The sequence below is a fragment of the Peromyscus maniculatus genome, chromosome 1, assembly GCF_049852395.1.
Source record: "Peromyscus maniculatus bairdii isolate BWxNUB_F1_BW_parent chromosome 1, HU_Pman_BW_mat_3.1, whole genome shotgun sequence".
Taxonomy (NCBI): domain Eukaryota; kingdom Metazoa; phylum Chordata; class Mammalia; order Rodentia; family Cricetidae; genus Peromyscus; species Peromyscus maniculatus.
In genome coordinates, this window is record NC_134852.1 from 180,006,696 (window position 1) to 180,017,069 (window position 10,374).

Here is a 10,374-nt window from a genome sequence, read left to right on the forward strand (position 1 = left end):
AACGTAACATATCCCCTAAATCCTCTGCCTGGAGAGAACAGCGTGGTGATGGGCAGTTCCTAGTGTGACTCCATCATGATGACAATGCAGGAGAGAAGGAGAGAACAACATTGACAACTTTCTACAGCCCTCAACAAAATGTGCATTAAAATAACTTCCTAAATGTGCACACGCTATATACACACATAAAAGAATATCTGAGCTAAATTCCATTTTTATAAGCATCTTAAAAATGCAATTTTGTAAGACAAGACATTTAGAGATATGACACATAATCACAAAAATCAAAATTTTTTATTTTTATATTAAATATATAGAAAATATATTCTCCACACCACATTAAAATACATGCTGTAAGTACATTTAAAGTTGTAAAGGAGATGTACAGATTGCTAGCATAATAGTTTGTCTTTATTAATAATCCTAAGGATGACACTTTAGCAAAACTCATCAAAATTTTCATCAGACATAATCAGAAGCTAATAAGTAGAAGTCTGATGTTATAGACTCTTTGGCTCCTTAAAAATGTCAGCACAGTAGAAGCAGAGGAAAAGGTTACATGTCGTTGTCAAAGACATATCCACAAATACATCTATACAAAGGAAAGTATAAAGACACAGATTAAAAAGTAACTTACAAACAGGTGTGATGACACCTTTAATCCCAGCACTTGGGAGGCTGAGGCAGAATGATCAAGAGTTCAATGCCAGCTTATGCATAAAAAAAAAAAAATCACACATGAACATTCCTAAAGCACAATGCTGGCTCTTGAAAAAGAATTTTTTTAATCTAATAATGTACTAATGAACAAAAATTTCAGATACTTTATCTTGAAGATAAATGAAGTAATTTAATGAAATGCAATAAACATTTTAGTAAAGTAATAAAATATTTATCCTTAAGAAGTATATGTACTCTGCTGCAGCAGGAGAGAAACAAGATCATAGAGAAACCATACTGCTGTAGCCACCTCTGACCCCCACACCTCCCCAGACTCTGAACCCCTACAACATCTACCCCAACCAGGGCTTCACAATGCAATAAAATGTGGGAAACAAACAAGTTGCCGGTGTTTAACAAGAGAAATGAGATATGATCTCTAAATGTGCATGTTTCTTCTCCCCCTTTAGCATCCATTCCCAATCTTTCTCAGTTACAGCAGGAAAGCAAAGAAATTTTTCAAGACAGGCTCCCTTTGCAGCCCTATCCTCCAACTTGCAATCCTCCTGCCTCAACTTCCTGGGGGTTTGGATTGCAGGCATGGGCCACTGTACACAGCTTGAAGAAACCCTACAAGCAGAGTCTCTAAACTGATTGGCACAGTAAAATACACTGTACAAACTCAGAGGACAGAATGTCACATCCATTTTAGGAATAATACTTATATGAAATATACACAAATGTTATTAAGCATACAAGTCCAAATGGGATCCAGAAACTTTAATCTGCTTATATTAACCAATTGAAATATCAAAACAACCTTTAAATAATAAGAATTACAATTTATCTTCCAGACACTTCCCTATATAAGCTGGTGAGAGTTGTGATACAGCAGAAGATATGCTCTTTCCTAAGGACAAAAATGTTTCCTGCCTTAGCGCCTGCCTCTCCCCACACCCTCCCACCCTGTCCTCTGTCTATCCACACACTGGGGAAATTATGTCCTGTTTTAAATATCTCACTGGTGAGCAACAGGAGCCCCAACTGTCAGACACTTGTCTGGCACACATACTTAGAGAAGCTGGTTCCAGCAGGAGCTCAAGCTGTGAGGCTCGGCTCACTCCTATGTGGGTGAGGAAATCAGAGTACTTGGCCACCAATCTCTAAAGAAAGTACCAAAATGGTAGAACTCTGAGACCTTGCTATAGGCATAGCCATCGCATTATCAGTGGGTTCTGGGTTTTCTTTGTTGCTCTCCGAGAGCAACAGAGAAAGAGAGAGAGAGAGAGAGAGAGAGAGAGAGAGAGAGAGAGAGAGAGAGAGAGAGAGAGAGAGAGAGACAAGCCTACAAGTAAGTAGTAGCATGCTAGATTTCGAGGCCATAGATAAATCACACACCAATTCCTGGTTCCATGTCACTGGCATACTCCCTCTTCCCAGGCTAATCTTGACATGGAGTCATAGGTTGCAAAGACTTTTGGAGATCACATAGTCTTACTGTTTATCTTCCAGCTGAAGAAACTGAACTCACACATTTTATGTAACTAGCCTGCACTTTCAGTCAGCTGCAAACCGGGTACCTTTGTCCTCTTCTTCTTCACGCTCATCTGGTCACACTCTTGGAGGCCTTTGCTTCTGAGTCTAGTAACATTCTTTCCTTTCTCTCTGTCACTGCTCAATGTATCTGTGGCCTCTCACTTTTACCGTTCTCAAGCCCGTTGTCTCACTGTTTTAATGTTCCTGGTTGAGCTTCTATTATCCCACACTTACATTTTGCTAAGCAGGAAATGTAAGAACCCTTGGGAATCCCTGACCAGACACTATAAAACAAAGGCAAGCAGTACTGGCTGGCTATAACTGCTTCTATAAAAGAAAGAATACTGGCGTTAAGGGTCATCATAGGTACTGGTAAACATACAAACAAATTAATTTTGGATTAGCCTGGACATTTAACCCTTAAGTACTTTGCCAGAGGTCAAAACACACCCAGAAGAAAACATTTCCCCACCACCAAAACAGTGTTTCTCTGTATAGCAGCCCAGGCTGTCCTGAATTCAATTTAGGCTTTGTAGACCAGGCTGACTTTGAACTCACAGAGATCCACCTGCCTCTGCCTCCTGAGTGCTTGGGATTAAAGGCATGTGCCACCACACTCAGGGTAAGAAATCTTTTAAATAACAACAACACTCAGATCACATCACTCATATAATAATGTTACATTTCTGTTCAAGAAGGTAGAAATTGTCAAGAAGAAAAGAGACATGTGGAAGTAGTACAGTATATTCATTTTTAAGTCACATTTCCTAGCCTTCTTCAAGGCTCCTTTGAAAATCTATCACATTTGAACTGGGCACAGTGGCAAGGCACAGGTAATCCCCACACCCACAAGACTGAGGCAGGAGGATCATGAGTTTAAGGCTGGCCTGGAATACAGAGAAAGAACAAATAAATCCTATATCCAGTTTAAGATTTAGGACAATTTAAATAACTCTAAAGTGAGAAAAAATACTTTACTACTAGTCAAATTGCTCAGGAAAACGAAATACAGTTATCTATCGGACAGCACCGTTACATGTGGCAGCAAACTTGAAAATGCTACTTGAAACTTTTTAACATCTAAAGAGAACAAAAGATAGCATTTTCTTGTGTAATATTTCATATTTAAGTTATCCTGGGTTATGTTCCAAAGTTACTTTACTACATAAGTAGCATTTGGTAAACTATTCATCAATGCTAAACAAGGGTATCAGTGGTAAACTCATGTATCCCCCTTAGCAGAGGTGTTAGGTGGCACATGAAAAGACTGTAGAATAACTGCTAATGAATTCACGTTTTAAAACTGTCTAGACTGTTTACTGTCACCACATACAAAGACTGCATGCAGCATGAAGCTGATGAAGAGAACTCCAGATATTTTCAAATACATTAATATGTAACATGTGAAGAGAATATATAAATGGGACAATGAAATAAACAATGGAAGAGTCAGAATGAAATATTACATCATTAGTTCTAAACAAAAATCTTTAGGCCAGGAAAGTTATGTAAACACAGTAAAAAGAGTCTGTTATAGGCCTATGGAACAAAACTGAGACATAGCTTTGGAATAGCATACCTTTAATTTAGTATGGTAAAAAAGAAAAGAAAGAAAAAAAACTGATTATCAAATGGTAATCCGAGCCTCTGAATGATGGCTTCATATCTTTGTTTTAATTTTTCAAATGAGGAAAGGAGAGTAAGTATTTAATGACAGTAGATTAGTGGAAAAATATTTCAAAACTCAAGTCCTATGACAAGGGAAGGTTAGATCAAAATAATTCTTAGGTAGCAAAAAGATTGGAAGAAATATCTTCTCAATATCTCTTAACTGAAACACCCAATAAACACTAAGCATAGATTCTCAAACTGACCAACATACATGAATTTATATCTGACACTGCACAGATGTCAGGCAATAAGTGAAAGCAACTAACTTGTCCACAGTCACACAGTTAATGAGATTAACTGAACTCTGACTCTAAAGCCTGTGCACTTAGCCTATAACACGCTGTCCCATCCACCTATTAATACTCCAATACAAGTTATTTCCTCAACTTTCATTACATATACTTTGATATGAAATGTACGAATTCAAATACAAAGAGTCGTAATACATCCACAAATACATTTCAAACTTCAGTGGCATAAAATGACAAACTACATAGGACTTCATCATTTAAAGAAAAATGACTAAATTATTGCAGTTTAAAGAAAATTACTAAACTACTATAGTAAGACTCATATGCGGGGGGGGGGGGGGGGGGGATGCTACTCTCTTTTGAAGTTCTGGGATCAAGGTATTCCTGCACACCAATTGTTACAGCTTATAGTTACTTTTGAAAAATGTCACACTTAAATACTATAGCTGAGTAGGGACAGTGGCTTATCATTACCCAGATTGAAGTTTGTACAATGTAACTATACTATTGCAAGCTTTCTGGAAGAAAACACTACTGTTTTAATAACTGCCACTTAGTATATACTGTGTAAAAGTATATTCAGTCAGAGAAGATGCAACTCAAAAGATGGAAAATGACACTTAAAAACAAAATCTCAGGGTGGGAGGGACAGCTCAGCATTAAGAGCACTTGTTGCCTTGCAAAGAACACAGGTTCAGTTCCCAGCAACCACATGAGGGTTCACAAGCATTGGTAACTCAAGTTCCAGGGCGTAAGACTGAAGTATCCTCATAATATGACCAATGTATACAACCACAGGACTAAATGCTAACATTAAAATGCCAAGGCTATGCTCTCAGGGTTCGTTTCTATGCTCATTACTGGATCTAATGTGTTACACATATTCTCTGTACAGGCAAGTTTCCAAAAAAAATAAAAAAATAAAAAAAACTGCCAAGAAAAGCAGTATATTAAATGCTAAACTTCATAGAAGTAAGCCAGATGCCTAAATGCCTAAGTGGCTAAAATTTTCTTTACATAACTGTTCTAATCAATTCACATTTTAGTGAAAATAATCTTATATTGCAAACAGCACAGCACCCTCTGGTGTATCCATTATAAGATATATAAAATTCCCACAAGTAAAAGGATAAAATCATAAATAAAAAATAAACCTTAGCGATCAACAGGGTGATACTTTCTGAATTTCTTCAGGTACACATACTTAACATGTTTAAATAAAAGAAAATAAATTATCACTATAAAGTTTGTAGTAATTGTGGTCAGAAAATTTGTTTTAGTTTTAAAATATTGAACCAACCAAAATAACACATTTTTCCAATTATATAACTTAAATTAAGATAATGCTATCAATACAATTCTTGAAGGAATGGCAAAATGTTAATGGTTATGTAAGCTAAATTTCATTTTACTCAAACCCACCTGTTTTTTGCTATAGGTAAATTTGACTTGAATATATAAACTGTTGCTATATATTTTTCTGAATTCAAAGTCAGTTTATCATTATTTATAAGGATGGGTAGATGGGTGTTAAGCAAATAAATCTACAATTTCCACAGTTTGAAAATATAGTAATACAAATAAAAGCTAGTGAGTTCGGTTACAAATCTAGAGCACTTCAAAGACATGTAGTGCTCAATTTTTACATATAAAAGAACCCTCTCCCTGTGAAAATAATTAACTAAGAGATGATATAACAAACTCCACATGAGGCCACCTGCTTTGGACAGCCCTTTGTGGCCCACTGCAGTTCCACAACAATGCAGGAAAAAGTGAGACTGCCACCTGCTTACAGCAGCCATCTGCCTCTAACAAGTTACATTTAGTCAAATCCACTTCATCCTGGTTTCCAAACTAAGGGAACACTATGCACCTGTGAACAGAAAAGAATTTAACACCTATTTGGTGATGACAACTGGGAATACATACCACATACCTCAAGATTTAAAGAGCTAAGGCAAATAATTCAGTAAGGAAAATTATTTTTAATGTAACTGCAAGTGAATAAAGGATCTTTAGCCAAATGCTCAGCATAAAAACAAATTAGCAAACTTCATAATGCAAAACTTGACTTATTTCTTATTCTCATTTCTTGTCATATATTCTCATTATGAGGATCACAAAGTCACAGTGCTACTAGAGTATTCAGAAAAAAAAATTAACTATTCCCACATATCTGTTACTATGATCCATCCTTTTAAGCATGTATGACCTGAAAATTTTTACTTTTAAGCCTTAAAAAAAAGTGCCCCAATTAGAGTTTTTGTTGTTGTTGTTGTTGTTTTTAAAAAAAAAAAAAGTTATTTGAGTAAAGTTAAAGAATATCTCACTATCTCACTTATAAAGTTTGTGAGTACCTCCATAGACTACAAGAGTATTTGAATACTGGATTAAAAATACAGTATTTTAGAAATTAGGCGTAAATACCTCATGCCAAGAAAGCGGTGTGAAATGATAGCAAGTTTCTAGGAGTGCACTGATTTATTAGACATATAGAAATGTACTATGCCTATTCCCTATACGATTTCACAGGACTGTGTAATAGATAAAGTTTAATTTAAAAAAACTGAGAGAGACATCATGGCACACTCTGAATCACAAATACTCAAGCTACTCAAAATGTTACTATTTAATATGTTTAGTCTCAAAGGATGATCATTTTCACAGATTTGTTAGTCTAAAAAACTGAAAACAAAGAATGCCAATGCATAGTATACTCCCTCCTAGGAAAATACTGTGGAAAAAAATTGAACTAAATGGTATTTATTTAAAGATCAATTATTAAATTCTAAGTTAATCAATCCATAAAACTAATTTTATCTTATCAGAAGCCAAAGGATCTCTAATATCAACTCTCAGAACACAAAGAGTTGTTTCAAATGGACAGGCTATTTAATATAATCCAATGTCACATTCACTTTCAAATCAACTTGTGAACAGGAAAAAAAAACTAAGTCTGGAGAAAGCTGACACATACTTGATGAGTGAAATGTCTCTGAAACATTCTTGGACATTGCAAATAAAAATATTAAGCAAAGACATTTTAGCATATGCAATCTATTTAGCTGAAACTTATATAAATGGCATCAGATCTAAAACTGTCCCAAGACAGCAAGAGTCTTTTTATGTTCAGACCCAGGAGCTTCACCATCCAAAAGTGCTCAGGCATTTGACACTCATCTGAACAGGAGAGGGGAAAAAAGGAAAAAGAAGAAAAGGAAAGGAAAAAAAATACAAGTTAGTATTTGAGATGTGCATGGAAGACAGGTTGGGGAAGGGATGAGTAACTATTGAGAGATCCAAACAGACTTCTTTCATAATCGAATATCACCTTCATTTAAAATAACAATCATACGGAAATGAATTAAAAAGTACATTTTTTTCAACCACCCCAACTCTTATTTTACAAAATATTAGCCTTAATGGCATTATAATTACCCAAACTCTTCATTGACAATCTCAAGAATAATTAATACTGTCACATTATTCACAGGCTTCTCTGTCAGTTAAATCAATAAATGTTTGCTGTTAAAAAAGATTATTTAAATTAGCACTTTAAAAATCTGAATTGGAAATTTCATATGTGCAACTATAATAGTACATTTTATTTGTTTTAGCCCATAGTCATTATCAAATTTTTGTTGTTGTTGATAAACTATTGATTGTTAGGCTGAAAATGAGCAAAATTAAAGGCTCTGTAAAACCCGGTTAGCTTCAATCAAGATGACACTACTTAAGAACTGATAAGTATTCAGATCTACAGGGGGCAACTATTTTCTCCAAAGAAATACTTTAAAAGGAAGTTTTTTCTTCTGAGCAGGTTTAAATCGTTGACCAAAGAAAACCAGAAAGTCAACAAAAAGAATATGTTAAGTACATACATGCCTAGATCTTAACAGCCACAAAGAAAGTGAAATATACACACGTTTCAAGTTGAGAAGCTTCATACATTCTTTATGAACAACTTGACTTCAATTTCAACTCTCCAAGGGAAAGGAACAGAGATGAAGATGGGAGAAAAAAAAAACTCTCAAAGTATCATAACTGTCACAAACAGCGTTGTGAACTGAGTTCTCACAAAGCTTCCTTGTGTCCCTTCCCTGTGCATCACAGACAAAGTCTCAAAACCACAATGAAAATGGTTAACACTCTCCTGTGGGGAGGGAGGTGCATCAAAGTGAAACAGAACCTCAGGACTACCCCTCCCATCTCCACATGAAGGATAAAGCGCTGTCAGGAACCACTAACCCAAGTAGCACAGATGCCCTGCATCCGGTTTAAATCACAAGCGCGCGCACACACGCACACACGCGCACACACACACACACACACACACACGCCGAAAAGGAAAGGGAAGGGGGAGAAAGAGAGAGAGAGAGAGAGAGAGAGAGAGAGAGAGAGAGAGAGAGAGAGAGAGAGAGAGAGAGAGAGAGAGAAGAGGAGAGGGCAGAGAGACTTAAAAAAAAAAAACCTCTCAGAGCAGCAGAGGCCCCTGGTTTCAATGTGTGTGCAAAGGGGGGAGGGGGGAGGGAAGAGTGCTGAATGGATATTAAGACTGTTTGCAGCACAAAGAAAAATACAGTTTTAAAAGAAGAAAAGAAGCCCGTGAGGCCGGTGATGGTCAAAGAAGTGCAGCCCGTTTAGCGGCAGGCAAAGAGGGGCCAAAAAGGAAAGGAGCGGGCTGCGGGAAAAGTTCACCGAGCTTCGAGGATTAAAAATAACAAAACCCCCCAACAAGGCCCCGCAAGTGAACAACAACAACAACAACAGCACAGCACCTTTTGGGGTCCCCCCCCCTCCCCTGCTCACTGCTGTCTATTTCGATTTGGACAGCAGCAGCCACCAGGCAGCTCTGCAAAGCAGCGAATTAAAGAAAGAGAGAGGGAGAAAGCAAGCCCCTTCTTCTCTCCACCTGCCCCTCCTCCGGGGTGCCCGCAGCCCTGGGGGGGACGCTCCAACACCCGCGACGGACAGCGGCGCCTTCCTAGCCTAGCCCGCTCGCCCCGCAGCCCCGGCTCCCGCTCCATCCCAGAGCGCCGAGGCCGGCCGGGCGGGCAGGCGCGCGGACGGAGCCCACACCCCCGAGCCCGCCGCGCGCGGGTCCATTGTAAACAAGCCCCGGGGACCGAGCCCCTCCAGCGGCCGCAGCCGGTGTCAGGAGGGGGACCCCGCAACAGCCACGCTCGCTCGCACCCACGAACACACGCACGGACACACACGCTCCCACACACATGTAGAGACCGAAGAATATTCACCTTGGCTGTGGATTATTGTGGTGTTGTTGGTGGGTGATGGAGATGGTGGTGGTGGGGAGGAGGAGGAGGAGGAAGAGGAGGAGGAGGAGGAGAGGAGTAGTTGTTGTTGATGGGTAACAGTCGCCAGGACTACGGTGACTATGGCGCTTGATTCACAAGGCAACGGTTGCTATAACTCACAAAAGAGAGAGAGAGGGAGAGAGAGAGGGAGCGAGGGAGAGGGAGACACTCGCGCGGGGAGGGGCGGGGGAGGGAGGAGGGGAGAGGGCGGGCCCGAGAGCGCCGGAAGAAGCGGGTTCGGCGCCGTGACTGACAGCTCGGAGCCCGGGCGGGGGCCGCGGTCGGGATTCCGACGTCGGGTCCCCCCGAGGGACGCTAAGACTTGGCGGGCCCGGGGTCAGGGCGAGTCGGGCTCGAGGAACGCTAGTGCGGACGCCGGGAAGCCCGGGGGAGGCTGAGGCGCGAGGGGCGACGGCTACGTTCCGTGAAACGAGCCCCGCCTGCCTCTGCAGCCAGCTCGGTGCCCAGCAGCAGCCCCGCAGCCCCGCGAGGGAAACCGCGAAGCCGGGGAGGGGGAGTGACGGCGGCCCCAACACTGTGCGAGACGCGCGCTCCTGCGGGGGCAGACCCCACTTTGAAGCGCGGGCTCCGCCCCTGCCCGACGTCATTTCCGGGGCGGGCCCGGAGAAGGGCCCGGATGTGTTACGCTCCGCCCCCTCTCCCCCCCACCTCCAGGGTTTTTTTTTTTTTTCCCCCCCCTCCCTCCTCTCCGCGGTCGCCGGTGGTGTTCCCCGGTCGTTTTTGCCTCGCGGGTGATCCCTTTCCCAGGCTCTGCGGCCGGCGCGGGCCTCCAGAGTCTGGGCCGTGCTCTCCCCTCCGCCGGCCGCGCGCTCGCCTCCTGGCGCCTCCTGAGGCCGCAGCTCCGGGAGCGCGGGCGGCGGGGCGTGAGCGGTGCCTTCGCCGCCATCTTAGGGAGCGAGAGCCGGGGGTGCGCGAACCGC

General features: G+C 41.1%; 1 protein-coding gene across 9 annotated transcripts in view; it reads right to left on the reverse strand.

Annotated features, from left to right (window-relative positions):
* Rfx3 (regulatory factor X3) overlaps positions 1 to 9,611 on the reverse strand; it is a 259,080-nt gene extending 249,469 nt beyond the window's left edge. For 3 of the 9 annotated variants that reach the window (XR_013047991.1, XM_076561765.1, XM_076561763.1), the window contains exon 1: positions 8,044 to 8,207. Coding sequence is in view for 2 of the 9 variants with exons in the window: in XM_076561765.1 (XP_076417880.1) it covers positions 8,044 to 8,065 (22 nt within the window). In the remaining 7 variants the exon portion in view is untranslated. Of the gene's footprint in view, positions 1 to 8,043; positions 8,208 to 9,373 lie in introns of those variants that run through there. The other 6 variants (XR_013047992.1, XM_076561773.1, XM_042262296.2 and 3 more) reach the window with 4 other exon arrangements.
* Between the last annotated feature and the right edge of the window lie 763 nt (positions 9,612 to 10,374).